At 42.5% G+C, this 21,173-nt stretch overlaps 1 protein-coding gene across 1 annotated transcript; it reads right to left on the minus strand.

The window, feature by feature from the left end:
* Positions 1-11,270: 11,270 nt before the first annotated feature.
* LOC133243544 (melanoma-associated antigen 10-like) lies at positions 11,271-12,523 on the minus strand. The gene has a single exon (XM_061410524.1). The coding sequence runs from the start codon at positions 12,441-12,443 to the stop codon at positions 11,421-11,423; it is 1,023 nt and encodes a 340-aa protein (XP_061266508.1). The 5' UTR covers positions 12,444-12,523; the 3' UTR covers positions 11,271-11,420.
* Between the last annotated feature and the right edge of the window lie 8,650 nt (positions 12,524-21,173).

A 21,173-nucleotide genomic window follows, 5' to 3' on the forward strand; every position in this document is an offset into this window, starting at 1 on the left:
CTGCAGCCCACCAGGCTCTTCTATCCATGGGATTTTCCAGGCAAGAGTACTGGAGTGGGGTGCCATTGCCTTCTCCGATGTAATCACATAATTAAATGCCATTTGCAAATTTTCTTCTCAATCTGCAGCTTGTCTTTTTATCCCATTATCAGTATTTTTTGCAGAGCAAAATTTTTAATTTTCATAAAGTCCAATTTATCAATGTATTATTTGATGATTTTGCTTTTGGTATTTTATCTAAAGGCTCTTTGGCTAACCTGAGGTCCCACCAAATTCTAGTTGCTTTTCGTGTATTTTGCACAGCATGTGGTAATGTTCATTTTTATACTTATAAATGTTCTATTGTTCCACCAACTTTGTTGAAAAGATTATCTATTAAGTTGCCTTTGCACTTTTGTTAAACATCAATTGAATGTGTGTGTCCCTTGACACTGGGATTGTCATTTGTTACTTTGATAAAAGTGTGAATCCTAGTGCCAACACTATAATGTACACTGTAGCTTTATTGTAAGTCTTGAGATTGAATAGCTTGAATCTTCAAACATTGTTCTTTTCTAAAAGTGTTTTGGATATTCTAGTTCCTGTGCCATTAAACATAAATTTTAGAATCAAGTTGTCAATATCTGCTGAAAGTTTGCTACAGTTTTGATGGTTTAAGTTGTACCTATTTAGATCAAATCAGACAGAGCTAGCATTTTAACAATATCATCTTCCAATCTATGACAATTGTATATCTCTCCATTTACTTACGCTTTCTCTAATTACATCATTCTGTGTTTTGTAGAATTCAGCAAAATTATCTGGTGTCTATTTTGTTAAATTCATACCTAATTACTTATTTTTATCTTTGTGTTAGTGTCAGTTATATTGTATTATTCATTTCAAACTCCATTTTTTCATTCCTATTACAAAAACATGCTTTACTTTGTATTTGACCATGTATCTTACATAGGCAATAATGTTATCAGCTACTAGACACAATTTGCATTCATTATTTGAAATTATTTTTTCTCAACATGAAACAGTTTAGAATTTAAATCAGTAATGAAAGAAGACAACTTTGCTTTGTTCCCTTGAAGCTGAAGATAGCCATATGCATCAATCCAAAGAAAATTCAGATGTAAAATGAGGATGTGGGAGGAAATTTTGTTTCTCTAATGCAGGCACAACTTCTTTTGATCTTTATTCTTCACCCTAGAAGAAGATATAATGCCTTGAAATACAATGGTATTCTTAAGGCCACTAGTAACTAAACTACTAACTAAAGTAGTTATGAACAGGAAGGTGTAAGAATGATTTTTGATGACCTCTTTGAGCATTTATGCCAACTCTTGTTTGCCTACCTCCATACTTTTGGTTGTCTGAGGGAAGCAAAATGAAATGAAACTTTAGATTTTCTTTTATTTCTTATAGAAGAGTCCAAACAAACCTCACACACAGGTGCTGTTTTCAATTTCCTTTTATAAATGAGGACCTGATCACAAAAATCTTTGTTCATGGTTACACCTTTAAAAAAATAGAACAGCTGAGGTTAAAACCAAAGCACTTTTCTTATATGTTGCCCATGCATATTCAGGACTCTTCCTGAGCTTGAAACTCATTTTCACTAAGGTCTCTGTTAATTCCTGTTAATTCCAAGAATGTGCCAATGCCACACTCTTGATTTAAAGTGCTTTATATTGTATATTTTAATTCCCTTGCTATTTTTTTTTAAAATTCTTCATGTTTCTCATGAATATCCTTTCATATTAGCTCTAAATTATGACAATGAATGAGTCTACATATAAATTTCAACATTTAGGTGAAATAAACCAATTTTTAAGAAAACATCCACTTCCAGAACTCATTCAGTATGAAACAGATAATCTGAAGAGTCCTATAACTATTAAGGAAATTTAATTCATAATTTTATGGCTACTTTTCTTTCAAGGGCCTAGAATGAACAAGCATAAGAAATAAAACAGCCAGCTTAAAAGAGATGTACATTAATGAGGTCACAGTCTGTTGGAAAGTCGTAGATTATCTGGAAATAATCAGCATTGTTTGTTGATAGACTCGTTATTTGTGTTTTTGAGAGAGTGTGTTGGGGCATCACGCAAGCTAAGGAAAGTTAGAAAATCCAAACATCTATTATACAAGGTTTTCCTTGATTACTGATACATTTTATATACATCATTTGATAGCTTTATATTTATCATTTTATTTGTCTCCCACAATCCAACAGTGTAATCACTGTTTTTATTGTCTCTGTTTTATGCTGTTGCTGCTGCTGTTGCTAAGTTGCTTCAGTTGTGTCCAACTCGGTGCGACCCCATAGATGGCAGCCCACCAGGCTCCCCTGTCCCTGGGATTCTCCAGGAAAGAACACTGGAGTGGGTTGCCATTTCCTTCTCCAATGCATAAAAGTGAAAAATGAAAATGAAGTCGCTCAGTCGTGTCCGACTCTTAGCGACCCCATGGACTGCAGCCCACCAGGCTCCTCCGCCCATGGGATTTTCCAGGCAAGAGTACTGGAGTAGGGTGCCATTGCCTTCTCTGGTTTTTTATGCTAATGATAACATATTCTTATATAGTGCTTATCATTTCTCAGGTACTATTCTAAGCCTTTACATGTATGTTAATTTAATCCTGAGAGCAAGTATTCCATTCCGTTCAGTTCAGTTCAGTTGCTAAGTTGTGTCTGACTCTTTGTGACCCCATGAATTGCACCACGTCAGGCCTCCCTGTCCATCACCAACTCCCAGAGTTCACACAAACTCATATCCATCGAGTCGGTGATGCCATCCAGCCATCTCATCCTCTGTCGTCCACTTCTCCTCCTGCCCCCAATCCCTCCCAGCATCAGGGTCTTTTCCAATGAGTCAACTCTTCGCATGAGGTGGCCAAAGTACTGGAGTTTCAGCTTCAGCATCAGTCCTTCCAAAGAACACCCAGGACTGATCTCCTTTAGAATGGACTGGTTGGATCTCCTTGCAGTCCAAGGGACTCTCAAGAGTCTTCTCCAACAACACAGTTCAAAAGCAGCAATTCTTCAGCGCTCAGCTTTCTTCACAGTCCAACTTTCACATCCATACATGACCACTGGAAAAACCATAGCCTTGACTACATGTGCCTTTGTTGGCAAAGTAATGTCTCTGCTTTTGAATATGCTATCTAGGTTGGTCATAACTTTCCTTCCAAGGAGTAAGTGTATTTTAATTTCATGATTGCAATCACCATCTGCAGCGCATTACATTAGGTACACCAAAAAATTCTCCTGTGTGGAAAGATAGACAGAAGAGAGGCAGTGGAAGGATATGTTTTGCTGTTTTATAATCAGCATGAGCACGTCCACCAGGGAACCAATTTTTACCTCCCAGGAGGATTCCAGGGTTTAGGAATTCAGCCTAAGCAGATATTTATTTCACAGTCATTTCCATGGCCTTCCCTCATATACCATTTATGAGATGCTTTCATTTTGAAATGCCTAGGTAAGCTCATTCATCTGTGGATATGTTCACTGGCCAATTTAAAAAAGATATCCCTTTAGAATCTTACTGCAAATATCTGAGTAGTTTAAAAAAAAAAAAAAAAAAACTCTCTAATGTATAGCCCAAAACCAGTAGATGATGTGCCAAGACTCTACTCACCAGCACTTTTCAAAAACACTTTGTGTGTGTGTTCAAGAGGCTAACAGGGAACTGCTAGGCATCTAAACATCAGAGTTCAAAGTGAACTTTGAAGGACTTCCCTGGTGGTCCAATGATTAAGACTCTGTTCTTCCAAGGCAGGGGGTGGGGGTTCGATCCCTGGTTGGGAAACTAAGATCTCCTATGCTGTGTGGCCAAATAAATAAATAAAATATAATTTAATAACATAAAAAAAACAGATTTAAAAATAATAATTGTTAAAAACAGAAAAATAAACTTTGAAATTGAAGGAACTATTGCTATCAGAGAGGTTCCAGGGTAAAGGATAGGACAGCAAGGGAACTTGTACAAGGAGGAAGAGTGCTTTTTATCTTTATGTCATAGGAAGGGCAGGTGAATCTAGGCTTTTCCTTTAGAGGAAGAGAGAATAAAGAGCTGATAAAGTCGACCAGGTGGCAGAGTCTGACAGGAGGGCACGCTGAGTAAGAATGGGGGAAGGGTGCTGCAGATCAGAAAAGTGCTGAGGGTGGACAGAAATCCAGTCTGCTCTCAAGAAAGCCTGGGGGTTGGAGAGGAAAACACTAGGTTCATGAAGCCCAAAGACAGCACCCAAATCATGTTTGATGTGTGTTGTCATTTTTTCTTCTTTAGGACTCTTTTTGATATCTTGGTGGAGAGACCGTCTTTTCAAGGCCTGAGAGACACGGTGGAGAACCAAGATGAGAAAGGAATTAAGAGATGGAAGGTCGACTTCAGGCTGGGAGGCGTGGGAACAACATGGGCTCAAGGTGAATTTAGACTAGAAGTCTGGTCCCAGCCCTGTCATTTACTAGCCATGTGAGCCTGGAGACATTGTCCAGTGCTGTGAGTCTTAGGTTCTTGAGCTTGCTGAGCCCTGTCTTGTAGGACTGTCAGAATGGAAAGTGTGTCAGGCTCCTGGGGTAGTCCCTGGTATATCAGGTCTCTAATGGTGAGGAGTCAGGCTTCTGGTTAAAAATCCTAATGTGTAATTTCCTAGGCCTGACCATGGGCCACTGTAAAGACTTTGTTTATCTGGCAGGCCTCAAGGAGAAAAGCTGTCCTCCCCACACCAGACCTGGTACACAACCCGTTGAACTGAACTCTCTAAAGAGGGTTGCAGTCAAGGCCACAGGCCCCACTGGCAGGCCATTCTAGTCTCCTTTTTGCATTCTTAACTCTATGCTTTCACTCTCATGTCTTTATCTGAGGCCTTGGGGAGAGGTCTACTTTGGGACCTCTGCTGAGGCCTTCCAATGAGGGCAGAAGGGAAGAGGTTTGAAGACACTTTTCTCACCTGTTTTCCCCACTCCTCGCCTTTCCTCCTTGCCTTCCTCTCATTCTAGGATCCATAAAACTGCCACAGTCATTTGTTCTAGCTCCCTCAAGAGGGAGTTGACCCCCACCCACATCTGTGCTGATCTATCTGACCCTTAACTGGTGTTGCGTTCACTAGAGGACAATGAAACAGGAGGGTTTGGGACTTTTTCTTGTTTTACAAACTTGCTTATATTAATTATCACAGAAAGTGATCAAAGGCTTAACTCTACTGTGTTTGGCTTGTTGCTTTAAGTCAGTTACTCTAACACCTTAGCTCTCACTCCAGCTCAGCCAAGCTCCTGACAAATAGCAGTTGTTTCTAATTTATTATTTTGACCCTAGAACCTTCCATCCTCTCCTGTGGAAATTTGCTTTTATCCAGGACCTCTCAGTGCATACCAGCACCCAGGAGAAAGGAGCAGGGTCTGTTCTCCCCACATCAGACCTGGTACACAACCCATTGAACTGAACTCTCTAAAGAGGGTTGCAGTCAAGCAGCAGTCAGAGACTGACCCCGACTTGCCTAAGAGTGTCCAGGAGTCTCTGGCAGAGGTGTGGGTTGGTGGTGGCCTGCTGCAGGGTCAGGTGCACTGAGTGCAGCAGTGCATGCAGGGGACCTTTGGAAGGAGATCGCTATTATCTTCATTACCTCCACTATAGTTTGTCCTCAGGTAAATAACAGGGAGGGAACACAACCCCACCCATCAACAAAAAGTTGGATTAAAGATTTAGGAAGCATGGTCCCGGCAATCAGAACAAGACCCAGTTTCTCCCTCAGTCAGCCTTTCCCATCAGGAAGCTTCCATAAGCCTCTCATCCTTCTCCATCAGAGGACAGACAGACTGAAAACCACAATCACAGAAAACTAACAAGTCTGATCACATGGATGACAGCCATGTCTAACTCGATGAAACTATGAGCCATGCTGTGTAGGGCCATCCAAAATGGACAGGTCGTGGTGGAGAGAGCTCTGACAAAACATGGTCCAATGGAGATGGGAATGGCCAACCACTTAAGTATTCTTGCCTTGAGAAACCCATGAACAGTATGAAAAGGCAAAAAGATAGGACACTGAAAGATGAACTCCCCAGGTTGGTAGGTGTCCAATATGCTACTGGAGAACAGTGAAGAACTAACTCCAAAAAGAATGAAGAGATGAAGACAAAGCAAAAACAACACCCAGTTGTGGATATGACTGGTGATGGAAGTAAAGTCTGATGCTGTAAAGAGCAATATTGCATAGGAACCTGGAATCCATGGAACCTGATCCATGAATTGAGGCAAATTGGAAGTGGTCAAACAGGAGATGGCAAGAGTGAATGTTGATATTTTAGGAATCAGTGAACTAAAATGGACTGGAATGGGTGAATTTAACTCAGATGACCATTATATCTACCACTGTGGGCAAGAATCCCTTAGAAGAAATGGAGTAACCATCATGGTCAACAAAAGAGTCTGAAATGCAGTACTGGGATGCAATCTCAAAAATGACAGAATGATCTCTGTTCGTTTCCAAGACAAACCATTCAATATCACAGTAATCCAAGTCTACGCCCCGACCAGTAATGCTGAAGAAGTTGAAGTTGAATGGTTCTATGAAGACCTAAAAGACCTTCTAGAACTAACACCTCAAAACAATCTCCTTTTCATTATACAGGACAGGAATGCAAAAGTAGAAAGTCAAGAAACACTTGGGGTAAGAGGCAAATTTGGCCTTGGAGTACAGAATGAAGCAGGGCAAAGGCTAACAGAGTTTTGCCAAGAGAATGCACTGGTCATATAAAACACCCTCTTCCAACAGCACAAGAGAAGACTCTACACATGGACATGACCAGATGGTCAATGCAAAAATCAGACTGATTATTTTCTTTGCAGTCAAGGATGGGGAGAGAAGCTCTATACAGTCAGCAAAAACAAGACCAGGAGCTGACTGTGGCTCAGATCCTGAACTCCTTATAGCCAAATTCAGACTTAAATTGAAGAAAGTAGGGGGAAAAAACTAGACCATTCAGGTATGACCTAAATCAAATCCCTTATGATTTTACAGTGGACATGAGAAATAGATTCAAGGGATTAGATCTGATAGACAGAGTGCCTGAAGAACTATGGACAAAGGTTTGTGACATCATACAGGAGGCAGGCATCAAGACAATTCCCAAGAAAAATAAATGCAGAAAGGCAAAATGACTGTCTGAGGAGGTCTTACAAATAGCTGTGAAAAGAAAAGTGAAAGGCAAAGGAGAAAAAAAGGAAAGATATACCCATTTGAATGCAGAGTTCCAAAGAATAGCAAGGAGAGATAAGAAAGTCTTCCTCAGCGATCAGTGCAAAGAAATAAAGAAAACATTAGAATGGGAAAGACTAGATATCTTTTCAGGAAAATTAGAGATACCAATGGGGAATTTCATGCAAAGATGGGCACAATAAAGGACAGAAATGGTATGGACATATGATAAGCAGAGGATATTAAGAAGAGGTGTCAAGAATATGCAAAACAACTATACAAAAAAGATCCTCACGACCAAGATAATCACGATGGTGTAATCACTCACCTAGAGCTAGACATCCTGGAATGTAAAGTCAAGTGGGCCTTAGGAAACATCACTATGAACAAAGCTAGTGGAGGTGATGAAATTCTGTGGGGAGCTGCCCATGAGAACTGGGTCCTTTGTCCGAAGGACACAGCTCTGGGAGCTGCCTCAGTCCTTGAGGGTTTGCTTGCAAACATAGCTCTCTGTCCCGCCACCCCAGAGATTAGGCGCTTATTTACTGCAGACACCTGGAGTTCTGTGCAAACTTCTCACGCACAGGGAAATGTTATTTGGTGTAAGAAATAATAACAGGGAGCCATTCCCATGCTCTCAAGATTTCTTGTGACTGTTTGTAAGATGTATAGGCCAACCAAGAAAAAATGTCAACTGTCTTGTCTTTCTCATGCTCTTCTGTATAAATATAAGATGCTGAATAAAGTTGGTGTCAGACTGCATCCCTTCGTGGAGACGTGTCTGAACCTCTCAACCCCATCTTTGTTGTAGTCTCTTGCTTTAGTTTCTTTCTTAGCCCCGCCATGCACGTTCTAGGGACCTGATCGACTTTGCTGGCTGGCACTGGCAAAATTCCAATTAAATGATTTCAAATCTTAAAAGATGATGCTGTGAAAGTGCTCCACTCAACATGCCAACAAATTTGGAAAACTCACCAGTGGCCGTAGGACCTAAAAAGGTCAGTTTTCATTCCAATCCCAAAGAAAGACAATTCCAAAGAATGCTCAAACTACCACACAATTACACTCATCTCACGTGCTAGTAAAGTAATGCTCAAAATTCTCCAAGCCAGGCTTCAACAGTATGTGAATCGTGAACTTCCAGATATTCAAGTTGGATACATAAAAGGCAGAAGAACCAGAGATCAAATTGCCAACATCTCTTGGATCATAGAAAAAGCAAGAGAGTTCCAGAAAAAAAATGTACTTTTACTTTATTGACTATGCCAAAGTCTTTGACTGTGTAGATCACAACAAACTGTGGACAATTCTTAAAGAGATGGGAGTACCAGACCACCTGATCTGCCTCTTGAGAAATCTTTATGCAGGTCAGGAAGCAACAGTTAGAACTGGACATGGAACAATATACTGGTTCCAAATCTGGAAAGGAGTACATCAAGGTTGTATATTGTCACAATACTTATTTAACTTATATGCAGAGTACATCATGAGAAATGCTGGACTGGATGAAGCACAAGCTGGAATCAAGATTGCTGGGAGAAATATCAGTAACTTCAGATATACAGATGATACCACCCTTATGGCAGAAAGTGAAGAACCAAAAATTCTCTTGATGAATGTGAAAGAGGAGAGTGAAAAGCTGGCTTAAAACTCAACACTGAAAAACTAAGTTCATGGCATGTGGTCCCATCACTTTATGGCAAATAGATGGAGAAACAGTGGAAACAGTGACAGACTTTATTTTTGGGGGCCTCCAAAATAACTGCAGATGGTGACTAGAGCTATGAAATTAAAAGACGCTTGCTCATTTGAAGAAAAGTTATGGCCAACTTAGATGGCATATTAAAAAGCAGAGACATTATTTTGCCAACAAAGGTCCATCTAGTCAAAGCTATGGTTTTTCCAGTAGTCACATATGGATGTGACAGTTGGACTATAACAAAAGCTGAGCACCGAAGAATTGATGCTTTTGAACTGTGGTGTTGGAGAAGACTCTCGAGAGTCCCTTGGACAGCAAGGAGATCCAACCTGTCCATCCTAAAGGACATCAGTCCTGAATATTCATTGGAAGGACTGATGCTGAAGCTGAAACTCCAATACTTTGGCCACCTGATGTGAAGAACTGACTCTTTTAAAAAGTCTGTGATGCTGGGAAAGATTGAGGGTAGGAAGACAAGGGGATGACAGAGGATGAGATGAGTGGATTTATCACTGATTCAATGGACATGAATTTGAGTAAGCTCTGGGAGTTGGTGATGGACAGGGAGGCCTGGCATGCTGCAGTCCATGGGGTCGCAAAGAGTCGGACACAACTGAGCGACTGAACTGAACACCTCTCAGAATATGTAGTGCTGTAAGACATCAGAGACTTAATAAGTCAAATATGCTGCTTTGTAAACAAAATTCCATAAAATTCCCCTTGGATAATATGTAATTAAATCAGGTGTGGGTTAGTCTTCCAGAGATGAATTCCACTCAAAAGTCTTAGAATTCAAGTCAAAGACTAAGTCTTTTTTTTCCATCCCAGCTGTTCTCCCATCCAAAAATGGTATTCTCATTTTCCCCTGATCGAAAATCTAGTTCTTGTTTAGATTTGGCCACAGTGCACTCAAGATAACCTAATTACAATGTCATCTTAATGTAGAAGTCTCTGGGTCTCTCAGGCCAGGGAAAAGAATGCCAGCCTAGCAACTTCTTGGCATCACTTCCAGAGAGTATTATCCTATTTGTCAGGAAATACTTGCTGACGATTTGTATAGAACGCCTAGTTCGTACACTGGGGTTTTACAAAAATTCAGGACACTTTCCATACTTGCTTGGGTAGGGATTGCCCTCTGATTTATCCAGGATCCAAAAGGAACTGCTAAGAACACCTCCATTCCAGACTTTTCTCTCAATTGTGCTTGTGCTTAGTCACTCAGTTATGACTGACTCTTTGTGACCCCATGGACTGTATAGCCCACCAGGCTCCTCTGACCATGGAGATTCTTCAGGCCAGAAAACAGGAGTGGGTTGCCATACTCTCCTCCAGAGGATCTTCCTGACCCAGAGATGTAACCCAGGTCTCCCGCATTGCAGGTGGATTCTTTACCATCTGATCCACCAGGGAAACCCTCTATCAATTGTGAGACACAGCTTTTGAGAGTTAGGCCCCTGCCACCACCCAGAATAACTGAAAATGAACCCCTACATAAGCGACTGTGGTTTCCTAAAGCCTTAAGCCATCTTGGCTCAGGGTATTTATACTTACCTGCTCTTCCCTGGAACCCCACCTTCTCACCTGTTATTTTACCCTAATGGCTCCTAGAGGATGCCTCACCATCTCTTATCTGATTGCTGCTTCTAGACCCTGCCAATCTCTGGGAGGGATGTGTCCTGCTTAGGCTAGGATGACCATCTCTAACACAGGGCTTTCCATCAATTCATGTTTGGCAAAGAAATGAATCAGTGAGAAAGATTTAAGATTTACTTTCTCTCATGTTCTTGAATAAGCCAAGCATATCCAGGTATGTATCATTTAATAAAAACTACAAACTAGAAGAGATAAGTGAACCTATTTAGCCATCCTTTATACTTTTCTTGTATTCCTGCATGCATGCATGCTAACTGCTTCAGTTGTGTCTGACTCTTTGCAACCCCACAGACTATAGAACACCAGGCTCCTCTGTCCATGGAATTGTCCAGGCAAGAATACTGGAGTGGGTTGTCATTTCCTTCTCCAGAGATCTTCCTGACCCAGGGATTGAATCCACCATCTTCTGTGGTTCTGCATTGCAAGCAGATTCTTTACCACTGAGCCACTTAGGAAGTCCCTTCATCCTTAACTTTTCTGCTGGGTACTTTCACATTTCCAAGCAAATCCTATTCTAATGCCTTGTTTCAGATCACAAGGAAAGTTGGGGGGTTTCTCAGTGTGTTTGCAAAATTGTAAAACTCTTATATGTGATAAACAGCTATAACTGTGTGATCATTGTCACTCATAAGCTTAGATTCTGGAGCTAATTAAACTTTATTAAACAATATTTGGGGGAGAAAAACAAATAACAAAAAAAAAAAGTTATATGTCCAAATCACCCATATACAATAGAAACATGAAAATGCTAATAGACTGTTCCACCCTAGCCCTCCATTACATGGAACACTGACTGTTGTCTTCAGATGGAGACTGAAGAAACTGCTTTGGACTTCACTCAGGGCAGAAGAGGTTGCTGGACATGACACTGGAATTTTCACTGGCCATGGCCAGTAGTATCATCCCCGGGGGCAGTTCTGGCCTGGGCTCTCTCATCTCTCAAAGCTTCCTCATACCAGAATAAGAAGGAAGTGGGGTCAGTCCCACTGATCTTGGCAAAAAACTCCAGGACTTTCATCTTGCTGGTTTCAGCATAGGCCCTTGGACCCCAAAGGAATTCATAGCGTGGAGGATCACTGTGAGGCACCTGCCGATACTGTAGATATTGTTCCTCCACCAAATCTTTGGTGATGAGTTTCCTAGGCTCCCCATAGATGAAATCCTCCTGCCCAGCATACACCCCCATCGTATTCAATGCTTTCCAGATTTTCTCCTCAGGGGCACAGTTGCCCTCCATGAAGATCATACCCAGGATAAGTATCAGGAAGCCAGTCTTGGGCATTCCCCCATCATTACTCAGCATCCCATCATAGGTGAGGTTGAGCGTTTTGACAAGCTCATAGGAGTGTCCCGTGGGGTCCACTTCTTTCACTTCAATGCCAAAGACAACCTCCATGCACTCACAGACTTTGCTGAAGATCTCAGGGAAGTTTTCCTTGTGTTCTCTGATGACACTCCTCAGCATTTCTGCTTTTGTGATGGGTTCCTTTGTTACATATTTGACACACAGGAACTGCATCAGTTCAGCCACCTTGTTGTTTAGCTCACCACTGAGCGAGGACTCAGGATCTGGTGGAGTCTGGGAGATGCTGGGCTCCTCCTCCAATTGGCTTCTGGAATTCTCATCAGTTTGACTCAGTGGAGTGGCTGAGGTGGCAGTGGGTGAGAAGCAGGCTCCCTGAGAACTCTGGACAGCACTCAGTGCCCCAGTGGCAGGCACCTCCTCTGTAGTTCCAGGGATCAATGGGGTAAGGGAAGAGGAGATGGTGGACTTGGGGCAGGAGGTGGCCTCTTCCTTCTGAGCCATGGGAGCCTGCACACATTCTAGGCCCTGTGCCTCTTTTGGGGCCTGAAGGTCTTCCTCAAGCTTGCAGCACTCACTCTTCTGACCCAGAGACATGATGGCTGGTATTGGATGTAGCCAGCAGGACAATGGGACCCTGGGGGAGAAGAGAGATGGTCAGTGGCCTCAGCTGAGAAAATTCCCCCACCCAGGATAGCTCTGACAAAGGAAGCTTACAGGTCTCCTCTTTAGGGGAGCTCCCAGGTGTCACGGGCTGCTGTTCTTGTCAGCCTAAGAACGAAAGAAGCAAGATAGTTCCTCAGGGTAGAGCCCAAGGATTCCAGGGCTGAGAGTAGGCCAGGTGGGGTCAGGCACTGTGGATTCTGTTTTGGGGTGGGCAGGACCTTGGGAGACATTCAGGGTGTGCACCTCGTTTTGACTGCTGCAGCTGTTCAGGCCTTCTCTCATATGCTGACCTGAGAACCCAGGCCTCAGAGTATGGCTGTCACCTCCCAGATCTTAGAACTCTTGAGGAGGGAAACTGAAAGGATTCCTCAGGATGCAGACTACAGACACAGTTGTGGGCCCTGCAGTATGGGCAGCAGTGGTGGGGCCAAGCTATGTGATGTCCCTACTGTCGTGAGGTGGATGGTTCCCTCAGTGCTCCTTCAGAGTCCCAGCACTTTCCCCTGCCAGCATCTAGGCCCTATCACTCTGCTGACGTCCCCCAGAGGAAGAAGAGAAGGGGCGCCACATCGGACTCCACTTGCCCAGGGTCTCCCAAGGCTGCTAGCAGGGGCTGCGCAGGTTTCAGAGGCGGGAGAGGGGGGCCACCCATATCTAGGCTAGGAGGGCCCATCATACGATTCATCTTTACACCTGACCAAGCCTGCCTCACATCCTCCACAGCTGAGCAGACTTGGCATCCTCAGGTTGCAGCCTTGCTTCTCTGTGAGGGACCCAAGCCCCATGATGGGAGCACAACCTACCACTACCGGTCGCCTCTGCCCAAGGCCTCTCCGGTACCACAGCAGGGTAGAGGCCATCTGTTCTGGGGTAGGGGGTACCCTCCAATCTGCCTTCCCATCTGGGCAGGTTCTCAGCCAGCCCTCACCTGACATCTCCTTGAGCCTGCCCTCCCCGACACCAGAGTGCCTAGAGTCCACACCCAGTGGCTCCTACCTGAGGTCTCCCAGGCTGGAGCAAGGAGCAGGGCAGGTTTCCGTGGGCCACCCTTTCTCTGCAGTGAGGACCCCTCGGTTCTGCTCAGTGTCGTCACAGCTACTCCTGACAGGGTAGAGTTGGGTCAGGGAGTGGCCCAGGGCTGAGCACAGCCTCTTGGTTTTGGTGGGGCTCTGAATGTCTGCACGGAAAACCTTTCTTTGCTGTCTCTCAGGGTCCTCACGTCAAGGTGGGGCCGCCCCTAGGACTTCACCCCCTACTGGCCCCAGGCCATCCCTGAGGAAGCCTCACCCCTTTCAGACTCTGAAAGCTGAAGTAGGAAACATCACAACGGAAACCCTTCCTTGGGCAGACAGTAAGGACAGGGCTGGGCCCACCTTTCTGCAGTGGGCTCTCCCCTTCACCAGTCTCTTATGGGCCTTGCTTTCATGCCTAGTGAGAGGGTCTGGGCCTTCTTGGCCTGCCGACCTGATGCCCCATCAGACCGATCATCTCGCCTCCCAAGATCCCCGACCCAGAATGGGGAGAGGGCTTATCCTGCCAGCACTTGCCCAGGTCTCTGGGGCTGACACCACTGGTTGGGGTGAATTTCTGTGAGGATACCCCTCTGGCTCTAAGGTGGGCAACATCTCAGTCCTCAAGGTGTTCCTATTTACTCCTGTCAGGGCCTGGGTCCCCTTTCTTCTGCTGGTCTGAGATGTGCCCTGCAGGCCAAGAGCACCATCTCCATGAGGCCATGACAGTGAAGTGTGGATGGGAGGGGTCATCTGTCAACCATACCTGGGGCCTCATGAGGCAGATGGAAAAGGCAGGTGTCTGCAATTTCTTCAGGATCCTCCCTCTGACAACTGGCAGAGTCTGGGTCTCGTCCCTTTGCTGACCTGAGTGCAATCACTGCAGTTGAAGCCTCGTCTTCAGATTCCCAAGGTTGAAGTCGGCAACTACATCCAAGGACCCTGCATAGGGCCTCCGAGAGCTGAAAACGGGCTCAGAAGAAGTGGAGACCCATTCTCTTCTGTTTGGCGGGCAATTCAGTCATCCCACAGGATCAGTTTGACTCTTGGAATTGCCGGCGCCCCCTCCCCCTGAGGGCCACTTCCCTTAATCACGGGTCACGTTGGAGTTCGCAAGAGTCAGAAAAGAGGAGGGCAGTGCAGATCCCGACAAACCTACTGGGAGTCTCCCAGGATTGACATCAGGGATGGAACAGGGTACTGCAGGGACCACACGGTTCTGGGGGGCGGGGGTTGGACTCCTCAGTCCTCACTCATAAATGTACTTCTCTTGGCTGCTGCCTTCCTGATTAAATGCTCTCTGGTAGGTTCCTTCTTTTCTGCCAGCTGAGATGCGTTTGCTCAGCTGCAAACCTTCCAGAGAAAGGTTTCGGTTCCCAAGCTAGATGCTAGATGGGAGAGCAGCACTGCCCCATGACAGGTGGTGGATATTCAGAAAAACAGCTCGTCTTCCTGTGGGTCTCTTCACCAGCCAGACATACACTTTGGAAACATTTTGTTCTAACACTTTATTTCCTACACTGAAGTGGGAGACCAGTGTGATTTGGGGAGGTCCTGCTCTTTTGAAGTTCTCACACTGAATTATCCAGTATAGTGATTTCCATTTTTCTTAAGCCTCATTGATATTAAGGAATATATTTTATGAATATATTTTATTTTTATATTTTATGAAGCATCTTTTTATGAAGGATCTGTTTGTGTCTGTGTTTTACCCTTATAGTTGCTATTCCACTTTTAGAACATTCTTTTTATCAAAAATATGTTTTCACTTATGGACATGGGAAGAGGGGAGGAGAGGGTGAGATGTATGGAGAGAGTAACATGGAAATTTACATTACCATTTGTAAAATAGATATCCAATGGGAATTTGCTGTATGCCTCAGGAAACTCAAACAGTGGCTCTGTACCAACCTAGAGGGGTGGGATGGGGTGGGAGATGGGAGTGAGGTTCAAAAGGGAGGGGATATATGTATACCTAAGGCTGATTCATGTTGAGGTTTGACAGAAAACAACAAAATTCTATAAAGCAATCATTCTTTAATTAAAACATAAGTAAATTAAAAAATATGTTTTCAAGGCCAGGCTTCACTTACTCAAGTGATTTCAGGTGGTGATTAACACAGGCTCTGGAGTCATACTGCATCAATCAACCTAATTTTTCCTGAAACTGCCCTGGGCCTACTGGCCTCTGTGGGCTGAGGTGGTATGTTTAAAAATATTCCTCCCACCTCCCTTCATTTGAGGTGTATTTTTGGCTATGGACCTTCACAAACTTGTCTGCCACTTCCCACCCTCTCACCAAGTACCACATCTTTTTTCTCCACCAAGGGTTTCTCATGTTTTTTTGTTTAGACTTAGTTGTTGATATTTTTGGTGGGCTGAAAAATGGCCCTCCCAAAGATCTCCTATTCCAATCCCTAGAGCCTTCTTTGGGAAAAGGGTCTTTAAAGATGTAATTAAGAATCTTTCTATGGGGGGATTAGCCTGGATTATCCAGGTGGGTCCTAAATAGAATCACATGTTTCCTTACAAGACAGAGGCAGGAGAACTGACAAGCTGAGAAGGCAATGTGAAGATGGAGCAGAGAGCTATTTGGAGATGTTGACCTTGAAGATTTCAGTCATGTTCCCATAAGCCAAGGAATGCCAGAAGTTACAAGAAGCTAGAAAAGGTAAGGAATGGGCTTTCCCCTAGAGCAGGGGTCCCCAACCTCTGGGGTCTAATGCCTGATGATCTGAGGTGGAGCTGATGTAATACTAGAAATACAGTACACAATGTCATGTGCTTGAATCATCCTGAAACCATCCCTCCCTCTGTCCATGGAAAAATTTGTCTTCCACACAACTGATCCCTGGTGCCAAAAGCTTGGGGACCGCCAACCTACAGTTTTCAGAGGGCATGTGGGCTTTCCAGTAGCATCATTTCAGCCTAATGGAATTGATTTTGGACATCTGGCTTTCAGAACTGTAAGAGAATAAATTTCTGTTGCTTAAGACACCCAGTTCATGGTAGTTTAATACAGCAATCCTAGGAGACTAATACAACATTTTTTATTTTCTTTCATTCTCCCTTCTGTGGTTTTCCAGGTTTGATTTTGGGAGTGGAGGACAGCAGCCCAAACTTGATTGACATTTTAGCAACTATACATAAGTCACTAAATCTGTAAGTAACTCAAGGAGAATTGACGTCTTTACCGTATTTTGTTTCACATCAGTGAACATGGCATATTTCAATTTTGAGGGGACTTAAAAAAAATCTTAATCTATCAGGAAAGTTTTATGTTTGCCTTCTTAAAGATATCATATACATTTTTTTGTGTGATTTGTAATTCCTTTTAGATGGATTCTGGATTTTGTTGCTGTTACATGTGCTAATTTGTGAATGGGATTTTGTCTATTACATGGGGTAATTAATTATGGCCTTTGTGTGCCAAAGCTTTTCACTTAATTGTATTGACTAATCTCCCATACATGTTCTTTCTGAAGTCTTTTATTTATTTGGATATTCTACACAGTGATTCCTTTTAATTTTCTAGGCAGATGATGATATTGTTACAAGTACATCTCTTTACAATATTTATATACCTTATTCATTTTGGTATCTGTATCTCTGGCTTTGTGTTCCAGTGCAATTTTGATCAGTAGATGTGAGAATATATGTCTTGTTCATGACTTGAATGAGAATACTTCTGACATTTTACACCTGACTATGTTTGGTGTATAATTTAGGAAAAGCAAGTTCTTTCTAAGTTTGCTAGAAGTTTGTACCATTAACTCATGTTGAATTTCTCTCAGAGGCTTTTTCTATATCCATTGGCACAATCATATTTTTTTTCTCTTCTAATTTGTTATTGTATGGAACTACAACTGAAAATATTTTCTAATGTTAAATCATATTTTCATTTCTTGGGCACAGCCCATTTGCTCATTTAATTCACTACTTTGTTGACTATGCTATTTTATGCTATTTATTACTACGTGAATGAGCTTTGTTCAAGTATTCTTTTCATGGGGATGGAGGGCAATGTCCTCATTTGGTTTCTGAAACAAGGAGAGCTGGCTGGGGAAAATGAGTTGCATAATTTCCCCTCTCCCTTTTTGTGGGTATGCCTTAGAAAAGTTTGTTTTCTTTCTTTCAGAAGACCACTCTCTAGGTTGTGTGGTATACTTCCATTAGGAGGTGTATAATGCCTGGTCTTTCTTTGTGAAGATGTCAGCAGTCCATGATTATTACGTTTATCAATCCTTTAGGGGTCACAGAATGTTCATTCTCATTCTTTCTTACTCTACTAGCTGAAATAACCTCTATATGTGGAAACATTTCTTTGTCCACCGTGTGGTTATCCTGAGGGAACTTATGTTCCCTTGTATTAAAATCTCTTCATCTAAATTTTGTACAAGTCTATGTCATGCTTTTGTCCTGATCTTTTTTTAGTAACCATATTTGCAAATATAATCATCTTATAAAAACTTATGTTAATTGGCTCTGCTGTTTCTATTTCATTTTTTCTGCATTTATCTTCATTATTTCCTGGTTTCTATTTCTTTAGATTGAATATGCTATTAACTCTGTACTTTCTTGAGGTATTTATCTGTTCTAAATATTTCTTATTTTCTAAGACATCTATTGAAAACTATACATTTCTCACTGAGTATCACTTGGGCTGTATCATGCAGATAGTATTATATAGCTTCATGTGTACTGCTTAAAAATTTTGCAAGTTGAATATATCATTATTACTTATGCTATTATAATCTATATATGTATGTATATATATACACACACTAAAGTGTGTAAAAACATTTTTGAGTAGGATTTAAAGAGGACAAAAGAGAATATTAAGAGGAGGTTTCATGATCCAGGGGTGTTTGGTTTTGGGTTATTAATTATAACAGACACAAACATATTTGACTATCAGTGACTGAGTTGGGTTTATCCCATAAAGGTGAATAAGTTTAATGCTAGAAAATCTGTCACTATGATTGGTCACACATGTTAAAGTCAGGGATTGTCCAGGCAAATAGAAACTACAGTAAAGATATAACACAGGGAATTTAATGTAGGGGATCAGGTTCACAACTGATAGAAAAGCCGAACAAGGGAGAATTGGGGAACCCAACAATTAGCAACTTGAGGAAGTCACTCCCACCTCTATCCTGAGAAGAAAAAGAAAGATGGTAGTATTATTGGAGTCTAATTGTTGCATTCAATAGGATCGGGAGGCATGGTGGGCCAGTCTTAAGGGAGTTGAAGCCATGGAGAAAATGTAGCCATGGAACGAGAGCCACCTGATCTAGAGGAAAAAGGAGAAAAACTCGAGCTGCTTCATTCATCTGCATTGTAATCTCCTGCTGGTGCCTACAGTTGGCTGAACCAAGATGGCAACAAAATGTTAGTGAGTTTACAAATTACAGGCTGCGGGTGTCAGCCACTACATCATAGAGAGCAGGGCAGGGGATGAGGGAGGGATAGTCAGTTCAGTCACTCAGTCATGTCCAACTCTGTGTGACCCCATGGACTGCAGCACACCAGGCTTCCCTGTCCACCACCATCTCCCGGAGCTTACTCAAACTCATGTCCTTTGAGTCAGTGATGCCATCCAACCATCTCATCCTCTGTCATCCCGTTCTCCTCCTGCCTTCAATCTTTCCCAGCATCAGGGTCTTTTCCAATGAGTTGGCTCTTCCCATCAGGTGGCCAAAGTATTGGAGCTTTAGCTTCAGCATTAGGCCTTCCAATGAATATTTAGGACTGATTTCCTTTAGGATGGACTGGTTCGATCTCCTTGTAGTCCAAGGGACTCTCAAGAGTCTTCTCCAACACCACAGTTCAAAAGCATCAATTCTTTGGTACGCAGCTTTAAAAAACAAAAATTGTTTTTTTTAATTGAAGGATAATTGCTTTACAGAATTTTGTTGTTTTTTGTCAAACCTCAACATGAAACAGACATAGTTATACATATATTCCCTCCCTTTTGATCCTCCCTCCCATCTCCCACTGCATCCCACCCATCTAGGTTGATACAGAGCCCCTGTTTGAGTTTCCTGAGACATATAGCAAATTCCTGTTGGCTGTCTATTTTACACATGGCAATGTAAGTTTCCATGTTACTCTCTCCATACATCTGACCCTCTCCTCCCCTCTCCTCATGTCCATAAGTCTAGTCTCTCTATGTCTGTTTCTCCACTGCTGCCCTGCAAATAAATTCTTCAATACTGTTTTTCTAGATTCTGTATATATGCATTAGTATACGATATTTATCTTTCTATTTCTAACTTATTTCACTCTGTATAATAGGTTCTAGGTTCATTCACCTCATTAGAAATGACTCAAATGTGTTCCTTTTTATGGCTGAGTAATATTTCATTGTGTATATGAATCAAAACTTCTTTATCCACTCATCTGTTGAAAGACATCTCGGTTGCTTTCACATTCTAACTATTGTAAATAGTGCTGCAATGAACAAGCACTCAGCTTTTTTTTATGGTCCAACTTTCACATCCGTACATGACTGCAGTAAAAACCATAGTCTTGACTATACAAAACTTTGTCGGCGAAGTGATGTCTCTGCTTTTTAATATGCTGTCTAGGTTGGTCATAGCTTTACTTCCAAGGAGCAAGTGTCTTTTAATTTCATGGCTGCAGTCACCATCTACAGTGATTTTGGAGCCCAAGAAAATAAAGCCTGTCACTGTTTTTATTGTTTGCTCATCTATTTGCCATGAAGTGATGGGACCAGAATCCATGATCTTAGTTTTCTGAATGTTGAGTTTTAAGCCAGCATTTTCACTCTCCTCTTTTACTTTCATCAAGAGGCTCTTTAGTTCCTCTTTGCTTTCTGCCATACGGGTGGTGTAGTTATTCATATTTCTTGTGGCAATCTTGATTCCAGCTTGTGCTTCATCCAACTCAGCATTTCGCATGATGTACTCAGCATATAAGTTAAATAAGCAGGGTGACAATATACAGCCTTGACATACTCCTTTCCCTATTTGGAACCAGTCTATTGTTCCATGCCCAGTTCTAACTGTTGCTTCTTGACATGCATACATGTTTCTCATGAAGGCTAGTAAGGTGGTCTGCCATTACCATCTCTTTGCCATTCCCATCTCTTTAAGAATTTTCCACAGTTTGTTGTGATCCACATAGTCAAAGGCTTTGGAATATTTAATGAAGCAGATGTTTTTCTGGAATGCTCTTGCTTTTTCTATGATCCAACATATGTTGGCAATTTGGTCTCTGGTTCCTCTGCCTTTTCTAAATCCAACTCGAACTTCTGGAAGTTCTCGATTCACGTACAGTTGAAGCATGGCATGGAGAGTTTGAGCATTACTTTGCTAGCTTGTGAAATGAGTGCAATTTTGCAGTAGTTTGAACATTCTTTGGCATTGCCTTTCTTTGGGACTGGAATTAAAGCTGACCTTTTCCAGTCCTGTGGCCACTGCTGGGTTTTCCAAATTTGCTGGCATACTGAGTGCAGCACTTTCATAGCATCATCTTTTAGGATTTGAAATAGCTCAGCTGGAATTCCATCACCTCCACTAACTTTGTTCATAGCAATGCTTCCTAAGGCCCACTTGATTTCACTGTCTAAGGTGTCTGGCTCTAGGTGAGGGATCACACCATTGTGGTTATCTGGGTCATGAAGATC

Source organism: Bos javanicus, chromosome X (genome assembly GCF_032452875.1).
Source record: "Bos javanicus breed banteng chromosome X, ARS-OSU_banteng_1.0, whole genome shotgun sequence".
Lineage (NCBI taxonomy): Eukaryota > Metazoa > Chordata > Mammalia > Artiodactyla > Bovidae > Bos > Bos javanicus.

Excerpts from the sequence above, each read along its gene's own strand:
- LOC133243544 (XM_061410524.1), bottom strand. The coding sequence starts at position 12,443 with ATGTCTCTGGGTCAGAAGAGTGAGTGCTGCAAGCTTGAGGAAGACCTT.